Genomic DNA, 17,381 nt, shown 5'->3' with positions numbered 1-17,381 from the left:
ATATGTGACCAAAGGAAACTTGGTGCTGTGTGTGTGTGTGTGTATTAAATGTGCAAGAACCCCGGTATAATTATTATTAAGAATTATTGTGAAAGTTGGTGTGGTGGTTTGACTGTTTGTGGGTTTTTTGTTATCATAATTCTCTGAATCATTGGCCTCTCACTGTTCGTTAAATCTTTTGTGTTGTCAGTACTGTCAGTGGTGTAAATGAGGTTTGATGGTTGTAGATGGTTATTGAAGTTATCTCAGAGAGATCAATGGCAGAGATGCTGTCTAAATAAATATTAACACTTATTAAAGCTGCTGTGCTTTGTGATGCATCTGTGACATCAGTAGGAAATGTTGGGGTTATTTATATCAGGAGTCCAAATTCTCTGATTTGTTTCTTCTTCTTTAAAAAAGAAGAGAAGTAACAGCATGTACTGTGGTGCAGACTCACTGCTAAAATGATTTTTACTTGTTTTCCCAGTAAGGTGGCCTAGGGTCAGACAGTGAGGAGCTACTGATTGATATTATGTTGGTAGTTATTTGTCAGTCACAACATGGGATCAGGGAATTAGTGCAGTGCTACTAGTGATACAGATGCTCTAGGTTTACTGTTCAATTTTCCCACGGAGTTTTCCCAATTATCTGTAACAGCATGTAGTGTGGTGCATAGATAACGGTGTCAGGAAAACTATGTAAGACCAGAGTCTGAGATTTTATTTTTTTAACCAAAGTTACAATATTAATTTAAATTGAGCTTTGATTTATATAACCAGGTCTCATTAATGATTAAAAAATTAATTATGACAGTACCAAAAAAAGGTGAAACACCAACGAACCGAGGATTGACTCTTGAGGAACACCCTGATTGGATTGTTATTTGTGCAGATCTAAAACTGCTAACTGAAACATATAAACCCCTGACCTTTAGATATAATGAAAACCAGTCTAGAACCTGGCCTGTCAAACCAGCTAAATTACAAAACCTTTGAGTAAGAATGTCATGGTCAACAGTGTGAAATGCAGCAGTGAGTTCAAGAACTAAAACTGAAACTGTGTCTGAGTCACTGTTGATTGTCAGGTCATCGATGCACTTGGTGTTCACTCTTTCTGTGTTAGAGTATCACTTCCTGTTACAACCCACAGTGGTGTTCTTGAGTAGCTTCCCTGTGTAGCCAATTTAATGAAAAACTTTTCAATAACTTCTTATTTTATAGTGTCATCTTCATGTGCTTCATCCAAAGCACACTTGGTAATTATTTTCACAGTATTCACTCATGTCCTTAGGGTTTTGCTAGCTTAGCTTAGCTCATAGCCAAATCGCTAGCAGCATGGCAACTGGCTAGCAACCATAGTCAAGTGTCTTCCAGGGGCCAGAGCAGGTGACATTGAAGGAAATTAAATTTTCCAATTCAGCTTATTAATTAACCAAAGACTAAGACAGAGTTTTAATTCATTTGAAAGCCTGATGCGTAACCCTGTCCAACCCTAGCTGGAAGACATAAAAACCCACCCACCCAGACTTCATCACAGTAGATGTCTTTCTGAAAGTGCTGTAACTAAGATTAAGAATATAAACCACCCACTGTTGTCATCGTCAATGCCCTGTACCAACATACCAACATACCTGTACCAGCAGAGCAGCTATCTGAACGCTAGTCCAACAGAGGTCGATTATCTTGTTAATAATTTTACCTCCTCACTACGTATGACTCTGGATACTGCAGCTCAGATCCGAAGTACCTGACTCCGTGGTATAATTCTCAAACACGTAGCCTAAAGCAGATAACTCGTAAGCTGGAGAGGAAATGGCGTGTCACAAATTTAGAGGATCATCATTTAGCCTGGAGAAATAGTTTGCTGCTTTATAAGAAAGCCCTCCGTAAAGCTACAACATCTTACTATTCATCACTGATTGAAGAAAATAAGAACAACCCCAGGTTTTGATTTGTGACGTGCAGTGTGTTTGGAGTATGTAGTTAGTGTGTAGTGTAGTGGATAGTTTTGTTTTGTGTGTCAGAACAATGAGGCAACTGCTGAATGTTACAGGTGCTGCCATAAAGCCATCAAAGGCAGATTACAGTATAAACGGTGTCTCCAGGTAGAAAACAGGAGGAGGGATACATCTCCTGCTGTCAGACCTGCAGGTATCAGGCTGTGATGTTCTCCTTTACAGTGGACAGAAATAATGTTTTGTAGTGGCACAAATCATTTGTGTGACATCTTATTTAATGGAGAACAGCTGATTGTTCTGTAAATAGTTTGAAATGGTGATATAAAAAAGTAAAAGGTAAATGGCTGCGAATCACTTTGTTTTCAAAACTTGTGCATAGGATTTGAAAACTGACAATTTACAACTTATAACTTTTTCTCATAACTATTTCTACTCGGAGTTTGTTTTTTTTTGTCTGATTTTAGATCAATTGTGTTAATAAAGTATGTCAAAATGAAAACATAACTGTAAATTCAGAAACGTGAGGTTGTGCTGAAAAGAATGATATCAAACATGGCAAAGTAAATAGTTTTTAAAGGTAAAATGTGGAGGGAAAATCAAAAGTAGATAAAAATGGCCAATTATACCCTGGACCCCAGAGGGTTAAACATTTTTGTAGTGCAAAAAGTAATGCAATAGTTACTTTCCTAGTAATTAATTACTTTAAGAATCTTGTAAATCAGTTGCTAACTCACTTTCTTTTTTGAAGAAGTAACTAGTAACTATAATTAATTACTTTTTCAAAGTAACTTGCCCAACACTGCCCCTTATACCCTCTTCCACACACATTTCAGGTGTGTCCTTTACAGTGTTAGGTAAGTTACTTTAAATTAGTAACTTAGTTACATGACTAGTTACTTCCATCAAAAGTAACTCAGTTACTTCAAGTTACTCGTTACTTTAAAAGTAACTAGTTACTAGGGAAAGTAACTTTGGTTTTACTCAGACTTCTCTTGTTAATGTGTTGCTTCCGTAACTGGATACCCAGCAAGATTGTCAGTCTTCTAGCTTGCTTACTTGCCACAAGTGCACTGTGCCACCTACCAACAGAAAGGAAAAAATAATGTGCACATTTCCACGAGAGAAATCACGCCTGGACCATCGTGGACTGCCGCCATGATTCTAGCCTCACGTCACAGCGTCATGTGCGCTTTTACATCCAACACAAAAACTGCAGTCGTGGTGCTTTTGATTGTACTCAGAACTCAGAAATTCTGCCTTCTGAATAGGAAGATGTAGGTAACACCAGACTGCAGATGAGCTGCAAAAATCGACCCGGGCATTTTGACTAGAGACCGGCCCGCCATTATAGGAAAAATCATAAAGCCTTTGAATGAAAACAAACACTGTTGTGACAGTGATGTACACTGTTCTGATGGTATATATGTATCAATCTATCAATCGTTTGTTGTAAGACTCAGATAATTATTTTTTTAAAAGCTAGATATTTTAAATGACAATAAGAATGAAAAGTATTTCTTTGTGCCCCCCTTTCCCTGTTAATGCCCTACCTGGCCCCCTGGCATCACTTTGCTAGACCCGCCCCTGCACAGTTACCAGCTGTCAGCTACTTAGAAAAGGATCCTGGTGTTATTTGTCTCTCAGAAACAGTTCATAACTTCCCTTCAACTCATTCATGTCACCTAAAAGGTAAACCTGTTTCTCCATCACCTGTTCAGCTCTGATGATTCAGTAAGAACATCTCCTGGTTTCATCTGCATGTTTCCCTCTCACCACATATCCAAACCAATATCATGACCAGCAGCTTAACAGCTGTGGCTCCAGCAAACATCAGCTGATACTAGAAATTAATATTAAATAAATTCTAACAACAGCTGATCAAGCTTAAACGTGCTGCTCTTGTTTAACGCGACATCCGCTGGTTTCCTCTTTCTGGCGCAAAGTGGGCGATAAACAAACAAGACAGAAAAGCCGATCAGCTGATCATTGATCAGTTTTGTGATTGAAGTAGCAACAGGAGAGGGAGGGGAGAGAATGAGAGAAGAAGAGGCAGCTGTGCAGCAAAGACACAGAATAACTCCAGCTTTGTCTTTTTTTATTGTAGCTGAATTACGGGACAAACTGTGTTCCTTTTCACCTCAGTACGAAACGCGTAATATTTTCTCTGAATATGAGACAATTCTGTTTTTTACGGGACGGTTGGCAACTCTAATAATTAATCTTATGAACAAAATAAAGTTCAACATCAGTAACATCGCACCCACACAGCTGTATAGAAACTCCGTCATGCTAGCTAGCACGCAGTACGAAAATAAACTCCACCTAAACTTGGTTTATATCTGACCCAGATAGACTGCAGGTCATAACTTCTTACCTGAAGTTCAGTTCACCTGACACGCGGACCGGCGGCCGCTTCGGGTCTCTGCTCTTGCCTCCCCTTTCCCTCATCCACCTGCTGGCCTCCACCACTTGCTAATGTTACTGAATCTGTGGAAGCTCCGCGATAGCCGCCACACGAAGTAATGAATAACGAGCCTATCTAAATCCCAGTAATGAGTAACGCTTTCCTGATTTTGGCATAATAACTAGTTACCGTGCTCGTTACCACAATAATAACGTAGTTACTGTAACGCGTTACTTAATAACGCGTTAGTCCCAACACTGGTCCTTTACATCCAAATCACCAATGCAGCCATATGATGTCTTCCTCCTCTCACCCCAACCGGTCGCAGCAGATGGCCCCGCCCCTCCCTGAGCCTGGTTCTGCTGGAGGTTTCTTCCTGTTAAAAGGGAGTTTTTCCTTCCCACTGTCGCCAAAGTGCTTGCTCATAGGGGGTCATATGATTGTTGTTTTTTTTTTCTTTGTATGTATTATTGTAGGGTCTACCTTACTATATAAAGTGTCTTGAGGTGACTTGTTGTGATTTGGTGCTATATAAATAAAATTGAATTGAATTGATGACTTTAGTAAGAGTTGTTTCTGTGCTATGATTGGCTCTGAACCCTTACTGCTACTCATCATAGAGACTGTGAGATTAAAAGTATTCATTTGTTTATAAACAATATTTTAAAATATTTTGCTTTGGAGTGAAAGATTATAAATGTGTCTATAGCTATATTTCTCGAGTAGTGGTGTGATTACAGCACATTTGAGAGAAATGGGAAAATGCCAGACGACCTGTTCATAATATTTTATAAATAAAACAAAAATAATTCATTTTTGCAAACAATAAAATACAAATTAGAACAGTTGTTGGAGATGGGATCAAGTAGAAAGGTGCAAGACTTTAACTTTTTCAACTATGGCTGGAAAAGATCAATAAATGAACATGTACAGTTTGCAAGTAATTAAGCAGATGCAAGTCAATGTCTTTGATTATATTTAGCTTTTTTGTGATTGGCTAACTACAAAATCCTGTAGGTAAAAATGGACTCTGAGACAAAACTGCAGCAAGCAGTTAATTTGTGTTTTTGTTTCTGTGTCCTCAGTTTCCCAGCATGCCCTGGCTGTGGTGGTGGAGGTGAATGAGGGCGAGATGTCTGTCCTGCTGCCCTGTCAGTTCTCAGGTTTTATACCTGAGGACCCAACAGTGATGTGGACTCGCAGTGATCTTCAACCCAAATCTGTTCACCTACAGCGTGAAGGAAGAGATGATCTTAGAGAACAAAACCAGCGTTACAGCGGCCGCACATCGATGAGACCTGATGCTCTGGACTCTTCAGACTTCAGTCTCACTCTGAGAAAACCAACAAAGACTGACAGTGGAACATACACCTGCTCTATCACTGGTGGGAGAAAAGAACTGAGAGTGACAGATATACAGCTGCAGGTCAAAGGTCAGCAACAAAACCAGAATATATACACAGTAAAACCTGAACTTCAATAGGCTTCACAAAAGAATTTGAATGGGGATTTGAAATTGTAGGTACTGGTGAGAAAATGGTGTTTTTAATGCTAGAAATAGCTGGGTCACTTAAAAGTTTAATCCAGTTAGTCCCAATCTGAAAAACAAATTCTCAGGTTGGGGTCTATTGCCTTTGGATATATCCATGTCAGCTCGCACTGGAGTAATTCACAGCTGTGAAGCAGCAAGAATGAGAATCGGCTCCTCCAAGTCTGACACAATGGTCCTCATGGACCCTCATGGACAGCCGGAAAAGAGTGGAGTTCCCACTCTGGTTCAAGGACCTCCAAGGTGGATGAGTTTAAGCATCTTGGGGTGTCATTCATGAGTGAGGGTACATGGTAGATGGAGACTGACAGACGGATTGGTGCTATGGCTGCAGTGATTCGGACGCTGTACCAGTCCGTCGTTGTGAAGAGAGCCGAGTGTAAAAGCGAAGCTCTTGATTTACCAGTCGAGTGTCATCTCTACACTCACTTATGGACATGAGCTGTGGGTAGTGACTGAAAGAATGAGATTGTGGATACAAGCTGTCGAAATGGGCTAATAGTTAGTTTAATGTGAGGCTGGACACAAATGAAGAAGAAAGTATTTATCGACTGGCTAGGCAGAGAGTTGAAAGGATGTACTGTCTGTTTGAGTAATTAAGGATATAGATGGGAATGTACTAATAGAGTGAAGAGAGTCTGTTGAAAAGCTGGAAGCAGTACTTGCTCTATCATGCTTCAGTTACTACCAGTATTATACTGCACTGTCTTTGTGGTTGATAATGTGGTTCTTGTCCTCATAGACGACCAACAGGAGGTGACAATGTGGAAAACGTCAGACTCTGTCATCCTGCCCTGCAAAACAAAATCTGACCTGCCCGAGGACACCACAGTGGAGTGGACTCGTGCTGACAGAGAACCCATGGTGGTCCATGTGTATTCAAGCAGAAGTGACCACCTTAAGAACCAGGATGACCTTTACTGTGGTCGCACAAATATGAATGAAGACCTGCTGAGAACTGGAGACCTCAGTCTGACCCTGAAATACCCCACAGAGAGAGACAGTGGAGAATACATCTGCACTATCTACAGGGACAAAGACATCCTGAGACAGAAAGTAGTGCTGCAGGTCAAAGGTCAGAGATGATGACACAGGTCAGAGGTCAGTGCTGTGGATTAAGGTCAGAGCTCAGAGGTCATGGTGCTTTTTATGCTTTTCCACAGAACCATTTCTAATCTGGAACATTGTTCTTGTGGTTGTTCTGGTTCTCCTGGTTCTTCTTGTGGTTTCTGGAGGTCTTTTATTTTATTTCCGGCACTATTTCATGTCAGGTGAGTGTCTCCTACTACACTACCCATAATGCCGATGGTTAGCAGGTGTCCTCTCTCCTTGACTGTGGCTCACACAAACTTGTTCCAGAAGCTGAAAGAGTTGAGAGTTACAAACAGCTGATACAGAGAGCTGAAGAGAAACTTCCAGGTTTGTTCCTGTCAGTCAGAAAACCTCCTTCAGACTCAGTCATTGATCAGTGAAACAGCTCCACAACATGACTTTACTAAACAGTGTGTGTGCTTCACTGCATTGATCTGACACAGAGGCTGCATGTGTACAAGCTGTTCTTCTTCTGTGGTGGTAAACAGCAGGCTGACATGGAAACATGTGCTGACAGTAAATGTTGCAGCAGCTTCAGTAAATGTTCCTCCTTGAGTTGTGCTCAGTCATGTGGTGGAGAGCTTCAGATGTTCAGAGCAGACACATGAGATCTTCATGGTTTCTGTGCTGATGTGTGTGAGACATGGCCGACTGTGGAGGCTCAGTCTGTCTGTTCTTCTGCTCTTCATCCAACATGTCTGCAGCACTTTACAGGACGCTGCAGACTAGTTACCAAAGAACGAGTCAGGAACACATCAGGAACAAACTGAGACACAATCTGACTGAGACTAGAAGACAAGGAGGGGACAGGGAGGTCATGTGACCATCACAGCTGCTAATGAGGTCATCATGTTGTGCTTTGTTGTTCTCTCAGTTTACAAGGTGGAGGTGGATTCAGGGGTGGAGTCTGTCCTGCTGCCCTGCAAAACCATACTTCGCCTGCCTAAAGATGCTAAAGTGGAGTGGACGGATAAAAATGGGAAGGTCCACGTGTATGAGAACGGGTCTGACCGGCCTGAAGAAACGCACCCGGATTTTAAAGCCAGAACCAAGATAAAGAAAAACCTGCTGAAGCTCGGAGACTTCAGTCTGACCCTGAAATACCCCACAATCACAAACACCTACACCTGCACCATCTATGACCGGCAGGGAAAGATCCTGATGGAGAAAAAAGTGGAGCTGAAAGTCAAAGGTCAGTGCTGTAGATACAGGTCAAAGGTCAGAGGTCAGTAAATGGTAAACAGACTGGTCCTTATTCAGTCCTTTTTACAATAACTAGAAGATGATTTCTAGCAGAGCTGTGAAAATCTCCACATCCTTTCTCCATGTTATCATCCAAAGCTGTGTGAAGTTTCAGAGCTCTGCAGCTAACAGAGACTTTCAGTTTGTAACGTTGTCTTCAGAAGGAAAAGATTACGAAAAAAACAAAAGAAGTAAAACTGAAACTTTCCAATGGAAGGAAACAGAAAGGTGGAATAAACTGATGTCTTAATCTATTCCTTAAATCTTTTGGATTTTCATACAACAACATGTTCTTAGGTTATTTACCCTATTTTATCAGTACCGCTCCATAGTGGTGAAGAGAGAGTTGAGTGAAGCTCTCGATTTACGAGTCAATCTGGAAACAAATTGTTCCCAGGCTGGAGGAGGTGGCCAGGGTGAGGGAGGTCTGGGCTTCTCTGCTTAGGCTGCTGCCCCTGCAACCCCGCCCTGAATAAGCTGAAGAAGATGGATGAATGAAAAGATGTGATCATTCTGTATATTTCAGATAAAATAAAGTTAAATGGTAAATATTATTTCATTTCACTGCTTTTCATGTGAGACACGGTATGCCTCAGCTGTTTCAGGTAGATCCAATGATGTGTCTAACTTTCTGATAACTTCCATGGGAATGAGAAATTGCCCGTCCTAATGATGAAGTCAATGATTACATTAGAGGCGGAGTTTGCTTCAGTTGACGTCACTGATTCTGTTTGAAGAGCTTCACTGCTTCAGGTGGAGCTTTGAAACTTTGGCGTAAAACTCGATGTATTAAAGGTGACTGAAACACAGTTTAACATCTTGAACCATGTGCAACATGTGGTAGTAACAGCTTAGTGTATTTTGGACTTTTCAACAACAGAGCCATCAAGGAAGCTTTGACAAATCTGGGAATATTTTGAGTTTTTGCCAGTGAGCAAGGAGAAATAAGTTTATTCCCAGTGTTTATTCAAATATAATACACTAATTTTGCCAAAGCATTTAAGGGGTGCCTTTCTTACTGACTGTAAATAATAAATAACAATAATAATAATAATAGAAGAAGGTAAGATAAATATCACTTGGGAACAAATGATAATTGAGCTTACGATATTGGTGTGGTTTCCATATAGCCACCCCTACTGCCTCAGGACATTATATAAAATTATTCCCTGTTCAGTATGTAATCAATGACAAATCATTTCACAGTGTTTTATTTTACTATTATTATTTTATAGATGGAATTACCCTGGCAGATGTTTTTAATGCAAATTTATAAAAGTAAGTCATACTGCCAGGATGCTTGAATACTTGTAACATCTTACAAATGTTACATTAGTTACAATTTTATAACATTGGAAAGATTTATCTCATATGTAAGGCTTCAAATGTCTGTGCAGCAACCATCCATGAGAGTAGTGAATGAAGCTGTGAGTAGTGATTCAGTTTTTGAGCCAGTGCCTTGTTTTGTCGCTAATATCAAATAAAGGTTTGACTCTTGACACGTCAGCTCTGCTGCTGATTGGACAGATAAACACAACACTGTTTCTGGACAGTAGAGTAATGGGACATATTTCAAACTCCAAACAAACATAACTACAAATATTTTACTTCATCCAGTCAAAGAAAATGTACTCACTGTTGCTGCTGATGTCTGTAGACGTCATGTTGTGCTTGTTGTCCTCTCAGTCTGCCAGGTGGAGGTGGATTCAGGGGTGGAGTCAGTCCAGTTGCCCTTCAACACCTCTTTAAAATTTCCCCTCCTTGACAACACAACCATTGAGTGGACAAACACGTACAACACAAAGGTCCACGTGTATCAGAAGAGCTCTGAACATACTGAAGAACAGGACAAGATCTACACAGAAAGAACAAAGATGAATGAAGATCCGCTGACATCTGGAGACCTCAGTCTGACCCTGAAATACCCCACAGATGGAAACACGGGTATCTACACCTGCATCGTCTACGACAGCAAGAGAAACATCCTGCTAAAGAGAAAGGTGGAGCTGAAAGTCAAAGGTCAGTGCTGTAGATACAGGTCAAAGGTCAGAGTACAGAAAATGAATAAAAGAGAGAAAATAAATAAAAATAAAAGTGAGCCAACAGATGCCAGCCAACTAACCAAAACTTCTCACAAATGAAACCACATTTGCTTCTACAAGTCAAACTAGCTAAATAAATGCTGGTGACCATACACAGAATGCTAATCATGCTAAACATGGTGCAATGCTTTAAGACCATTTTGCCTCAAAGAGCATCAAATGCTCAGCAACAAAACAAGAGAAAAGACTTCAAGTGAAAGTATATTTATGTATACGTATACTAAAAATCTTTTTAAAAATCGGACTATAATTGGACAATCGTACGCCTCAACTTACTCTTGGAATTTGCTGGGATCTCATGAGCATGACATGAAAAAAAAAACACAACATCCCAAGTGCTAGCTGGTACTGCTTATATTATTTATCATATAAATCAGGGTGTCATGAACTCGCTGTGTGCAGGGAGGAATTGGACCAAAACGCAAACTCATGGAAATGAAGCTTAACCTCAAAATGCAGCTTTATTTTCTGAACGGAGGAAAAGGCGATACAAAACAAAACTAAACTAAACTGGGAAATTCTAATGAAACTGACTCGCAAAGAAACACAGAGGGGTACACGGCCATGAGGGAGGACGCGACACGGAAGGAGACGCTGACATAAATGCACAGAAAGATAACAAGGTCTTTGGCCTTTGTCTGGTAACTGTTCATAGATGTTACCTGATCATGGATTAATCTCTGCCACAGTGTTGCTGACAGAGCAATGTTTGGTGAACAGGATCTTCTTTTCATGAAACATGCAATCCTTCACAAACTGCCCTCAGTTAATGGTTTTCCTGCCTCTGCAATTAGCTCCCTTCAGCTGTAGGAAACTGGAACAAAGCCATTGCAGGGGGGGCGCGTTATGACTAAAAAAAGGAACAACAACAACAAAAAAAGAATGCTTGGACACTGCTAGCATAATGGACAGGGTTTTTTGTTTTGTTTTGTTTTCACGGGGCTTCCACACAAACACAAAGCAGAGGTTGAAGCATCGCAAAATATGCTTGCAAGCCAAAGACTAGAACAGCAGCTGTCGTGCCAAGGTAGGTAGGTCTCCCTGACACAATTCGTTTCCCCTGCATCAGGAGCACATGTGTGAGTGGGCGTTAAGGTGTTAAGGCGTCTGGGAATGGATCTCAAAACTGGATTATAGATGGATTATAGCTCGTTAGCCCCGCCCTCTGTTCAAAGATGGTCGCTCACAGTGGACATAAGTGGCTTCTTTCACTCCTCTTTCAAACCATCTGTCCTCTCTGTCCAAAATGTGAACATTGGCATCCTCGAAAGAGTGACCTTTGACCTTTAGATGCAGATGAACTGCTGAGTCTTGTCCTGTGGAGGTGGCTCTTCTATGTTGTGCCATGCGCTTGTGAAGTGGCTGTTTGGTCTCTCCAATGTAGAGGTCTGGGCATTCCTCACTGCACTGTACAGCATACACCACGTTGTTAAGTTTGTGTTTTGGAGTTTTGTCTTTGTGATGAACCAGTTTGTGTCTGAGTGTGTTGCTGGGTCTGAAGTACATGTTGTTCTTGGGATGTCGTGCTTGGAGAAAACTCTCCTGAGTTTCTCTGATAAACCTGCTACATAAGGGATGACAGCGTTGTTTCATTTGTCCTTCTTATCCTCCATAGTAGGTGTCTGATTTCATTTCTGTGCATCTTTGCTGATTTGATGAAAGCCAAATTAGGAGAACCTAATTATCTTAATTGGTAACATTAATGGATGTTAGGAATGAAAGATCCTGACAGAAGACATGTTTGCTCTGAACTCTTCTTTTCTTCAATGATCCACATTAAATCCACACTGACAGCAGACATTACTGTGAAGCATCACATGGACAGAAACCTCACAGCACCATCACAATCTGATCGTCTCCACAAGCTTAAAGAGCTGCTAGATCTCTGTCCTGTTTCCTTCTGATCTGCTTCTGTCCTTCAGCCTTATCTACAACTCTGAACACCTGCTGCTGTCTATGAAGGTAATGTTGTTTGTTGTCCTCTCAGATTGTCTGGTGGAGGTGGAGGAGGGGGCGGAGTCTGTCCAGCTGCCCTTCAAAACCACAGGACACCTGCCTGTAGATGCCACAGTAGAGTGGGAATACTGTGAACCTGAATGCAGGAAGGTCCACGTGTATGAAAAAAGATCTGACCAGCCTGACAAACAGGACGAGGAATACAGGGACCGAACATCAATGAATGAAGACCCTCTAAAAACTGGAGACCTCAGTGTGACCCTGAAACACCCCACAGATGGAGACAGTGGGAGATACAGATGTGAAGTCAAGTCTGGCTGTAAACTTCTCAGAAGGAAAATGCTGTTTCTCTTTTTCAAAGGTTAGAAGGTTAATTTTGTGTGTGTGTGTGTGTGTGTGTGTGTGTGTGTGTGTGTGTGTGTGTGTCTGACTGTCTTGTGTCTCCTCTGCAGAGAGAGTTCAGGTCCAGGATCAAACAGGGGACATCAGGAACAGAAGCAGCTCCATTGATCCGACTCCTCTGATGGCTGATCAATCAGTTTGATCTGTGTGTTTGGTTAAGAGTGACGTTACTGTGGAGAGTGTTCATCAATCAGATGATGAGGAAGAGTATCATGTTTACAGCTGATCTGCATGCTGGAAGTATTTGGAAGAAAAACCTTGCTGACAGTTAACGAATGTTTAAAAACAAATAGAATTATTTCACTGATTTATTGATTATTTATTGGTTCCTCTCCTGATGTTATTTGGGGATGTTTTCTGCAGTCATGGAATTTTGTGAATAATGTCTGCAACACAGAAAGAGCTGTGATCAAGCTATTTATTACTGTGAAGGAGAGCCAACACACATCAAATATGACAGTTTACAGTCATGCCAGCTCTGCCCTTGGGACGTCTCAGCTCCTCTTTTATACCCCCCACACACAACTCTCTGTATCTTTCAGTTACAACAGGTTTCTGTCCCATGGGCTGTGGCTGGGCAGAGAGCAACTCCCACTATCTTTTCCCAGGAAGCTCCTGGAACCGGTCATCTAGGAAGTTTCGTCCTTCTACGCCCCAACAGTTAGCAGATAACAAAGTGAAACATCGTAGCTAAGCAGTGCTTCACGAGGTCATACTGACACACACACATCTAAACATCTCATCTAAGCAAACAAAGGTTATACCAAATCCTACAGTGAGATTCTAAACACATAAATCTAAATGTGAGGATAAACTAGAATTTTCCATAACACTGCTGTAAATGGAGCCGTGTTGTGTTTTCTTTAGAACAAAGCTGAGCACAGTAAGGATCAGATTTGAAAAATGATCACAGGACTGAGACAAACAATGAGAACAGATGAAGTTAGTTTGGACTTCCTGGTGCTGACTCTGACTCAGGTGATGTTTCACAGAGCTGAGTGGGCACTAACAGTTTCTGTGTCCTTGATGGATCTTTCTCATCTTTTCAACATCTCTGCTGGACATAATCAGGAGTCTGAGTCGACACATCCTCACTGCAGGTGTGAAGAAGGAAACCTCACAGACAACATGATGAGTGCAAAGAGTTGAATTTGATTTGTAAATGTATAAAATGTTTTGACAAAGCTTAAAATCCTACTGTTAGTTTTGCACATTTTAAAGTTTAATTTCTAATTTAAAGTTTCAAATGACAGCAGAATATTAATCCCACAGAGCAGCAAACACATGTTACTCAAAGCAGTGCACGGTCAGTTGTGTAGACGCTGCTTGTCGTTTCTCCTCTGAGTTTAATTGTGAAAGTCATTTGCTACAAAAAGATTTTATTTTGAAGGATCAACAGGAATTTATCAGGGTTCCTCTGTCTAATGTAAGAACACCAAACCTTTAGTGCAGCAGCAGCTGTGTGTATTTGTTATCAGGACTTTAACTGGAGATGAAGATGTTGCTGCCACTCCTGCTCCTCGTACTCAGTAAGAGCGCTCTTTGAATGCAAACACAACGACACAGCTGTTTGTGCTTTTAGACAACATAAAGTCTGTAACATGAGTTTACTGGATGTAAACTGACTGTACTTGACTTTATTCCTTATAACCCCCTCTGGGACTTCATGCAGGGCGGTCACAGGGTTACAGTTGAGTTCATATCTGTTTAAGATGAACTATCTGTGTGTTCCAGACGTCTGTTTCTTACTGATAGAACCACAAACCTGCCAGAGTGTAGTGACGTTTGACAAGATTAACGACTATGGCAAAAAGAGAAGAAGAAAAAAACTGTCCAATGATGCAGATGGAAATTGGTTGTGTTACCAGTTGTGTGTACCACTGACCTGTGTCAAGCATGATATAGGTCAGTGGTAACAGTTTTTTGTCTTGTAGCACTGAGATGTCTATTTACTAATAAACTGTTTGATTTATGTGTGTGTGGTTGTGTATTTCTGACTGTGTGTGTGTATTTCTGACTCATTTGATGTTGTTGCATGGTGAGGTTATTTGTTAAAAATTGAGCACCATGGTTTTGCCTTCCAGTGCTCATTTCAAGGTCAGATACTGTATCCAAATTGCAGTTTCTCCTGCTTTGGATCACTTGATCGTCTTCCACACACATTTCATGTCAGTCTGAGACACATTCTTTACATCCAAACAAACAATGCAGCCATATGATGGAACTTATCTTTGCCAATCGGGCTCTCATAGGAGCTGAACCACTTACTAACTGACCCTTAACATGCACCTACTTGGACACCACCCCTTATAATACCACCTGTGAGAATGGACAAACTGACCACTTTATTAGAGTTGAAATAATTTAAGGCCATTTTAACTGTAACTGGTGACTCGCTAAAGGAGGAGATAATGGTAAACAAAGTCACAGGTTCTGCCATCATTGTTTCACTGGCTGGACCCACGTCCTTATTTTAGGTTTGGCAGTGTTTCTAGTAGGTAAAGACGAATGGCTTAAGAATTGAGCTGCAGTTTGGGGAAGGCCTGAGATGGGGACTGGTAGCAGCTCCCAGGCCTGGCAGATACCCATGTACTAATGAGAAGGGAAGAAGTGAAAGGATTGGGGAAAAAAGGGGAGGCAGGGGGTGTTTGGAGGTGTGGCACTGATCCTGAAATTCAGATAATTCATCTCCAATTATTCAGGAGCATTTGGACCAAGAAATGCTGGCAAAGTCACCTGAGAAGTTGGACTTAACAACCAGATTATAGCTCTTCACTAGAGTACATAAAAGTAGAATGGGAGGCAAAGCCTTCAGCTTCCAGGACAACCTCCCAGTTTGGATTCGGGAGACAGACACAATCTCTACTTTTAAGATTAGGCTTAAAACTTTCCTTTTTACTAAAGCATATAGTTAGGGCTGGACCAGGTGACCCTGAATCCTCCCTTAGTTATGCTCACCATGGCTACGTTCACACTGCAGGCGAAAGCGCATCAAATCCGATTTTTTTTGACCCTATGCGACCCATATCTGATCATGGTATGACAGTGTGAACGGCACAAATCCGATATTTTCAAATCCGATCTGGGTCACTTTCGTATGTGGTACTGAATCCGATACATATCCGATGTTTTAGAAAGCGACTGCTGTGTGAACGGTCAAGTCGCATTAAATCCGTCTTTTACGTCACTGACACGAGACAGACGCCAATTATCAGCGCCGGAGAAGCGCCCGATAGGACATTGCAATCGATTTCTTGCCATCCGGTGAAACTGTTGGGAAGACAACATTGGAGAAATGTGAACATTTTATTTTTACTGTTTTTTCTGCAGATTCTGACAGAAATCTGCAACTAACCTTTGAAGCACCGCTCCTCTAAAACAGCAAAAAGGATCATTATTAGGTTATTTGCATTATTATGTAAATAACAAAATAACTTAAAGCAAAAATTTGGAAACATAAAATCCGAAGTCTTTATATTAAGGGCCATCAGTCAAACAATACTGTTTGCTCTGGGTCTAAACAGAGCGAGTTGTGTGTGACATCTTCTTTTTGCATGCGGCCGCTTTGAGCGTTCACACTGGAGAGCGTTTGATGTCGCATTTTATGTGTAGTGTGAACAAGCAGACAAAAAAATCGGATTTGATCAAAAAATCGGAATTGAGCATTAAGACCTGCAGTGTGAACGTAGCCCAAGTGTTAATAGACCTCTCTACATTTACTCATTAGTTATTATTAATCTCTCTCTCTCTTCCACAGCATGTCTTTATCCTGTCTTCCTTCTTTCACTTCAACCAGTCATGACAGATTGCTGCCTTGAGGCTCCCTCTGTTGGAGCTTTCTTCCTGTTAAAAGGGAGTTTTTCCTTCCCACTGTCACCAAAGTGCTTGCTCATAGGGGGTCATATGATTGTTGGGTTTTTCTCTGTATGTATTATTGGAGGGTCTACCTTACAATATAAAGCACCTTGAGGCGACTGTTGTTGTAATTTGTCGCTGTATAAATAAAATTGAATTGATGACTTTAGTAAGAGTTGTTTCTGTGCTGTGATTGGTTCTGAACCCTTACTGCTACTCATCATAGAGACTGTGAGATTAAAGGTATTCAGTTGTTTGTAAACAATATTTTAAAATCTTTTGCTTTGGAGTGAAAGATTATAAATGTGTCTATAGCTATATTTCTTGAGTAGTTGTGTGATTACAGCACATTTGAGAGAAATGGGAAAAATGGCAAACTGTAGAGAGATGTTCATACATTTTTAGAAATAAAAACAAAATAATGAATAATCTGTAAACAATGAAATACAGATTAGAGCAGTTGTTAGAGATGGGATCAAACAGGTGCAAGACTTGAAAAGCTTGATGATGTGGGCTGGTTTCAGTCATTATGCAAATGTACTGTTTATAAGGTTTGGGGAAACCTGCAGTCAGCTGAGACTGAAGAAGTCACTTGGATGAGTGACGAAACGTTTCTCCCACAAAACGCTACGTCCAGATGAACAGAATCAACTTTTGAGGATGTGTCGAATCCTGCTTCGTTACGCCAAATTGTCGTGGAAACTTTAAATAAACTGCAAACATTAGATGAGTGTCTTTGAAAATGGCTTTTAATTACATGCTGCAGCACAGAGAGAAACACTAAGGTCAAATGCCAAAGTGGTCTCTAACAATGCCCGATCTCTTAAACCCACACACAGA

General features: G+C 40.9%; 1 protein-coding gene across 6 annotated transcripts in view; it reads left to right on the top strand.

The window, feature by feature from the left end:
• Positions 1-17,381, top strand: part of LOC120438540 (butyrophilin-like protein 2) — a 32,056-nt gene that overhangs the window by 429 nt on the left and 14,246 nt on the right. For 2 of the 6 annotated variants that reach the window (XM_039608918.1, XM_039608916.1), the window contains exons 2-3: positions 5,429-5,776; positions 6,635-6,967. In XM_039608918.1, the coding sequence (XP_039464852.1) occupies positions 5,429-5,776; positions 6,635-6,967 (681 nt within the window). Of the gene's footprint in view, positions 1-5,428; positions 5,777-6,634; positions 6,968-7,055; positions 7,164-7,858; positions 8,177-9,912; positions 10,246-12,315; positions 12,646-12,736; positions 14,659-17,381 lie in introns of those variants that run through there. The other 4 variants (XR_005611986.1, XM_039608917.1, XM_039608919.1 and 1 more) reach the window with 4 other exon arrangements.

Source organism: Oreochromis aureus, linkage group 3 (genome assembly GCF_013358895.1).
Source record: "Oreochromis aureus strain Israel breed Guangdong linkage group 3, ZZ_aureus, whole genome shotgun sequence".
Taxonomy (NCBI): Eukaryota; Metazoa; Chordata; class Actinopteri; order Cichliformes; family Cichlidae; genus Oreochromis; species Oreochromis aureus.
The sequence above is the reverse complement of the archived record's forward strand: the minus strand, read 5'-3'. Positions and strand labels throughout refer to the sequence as shown.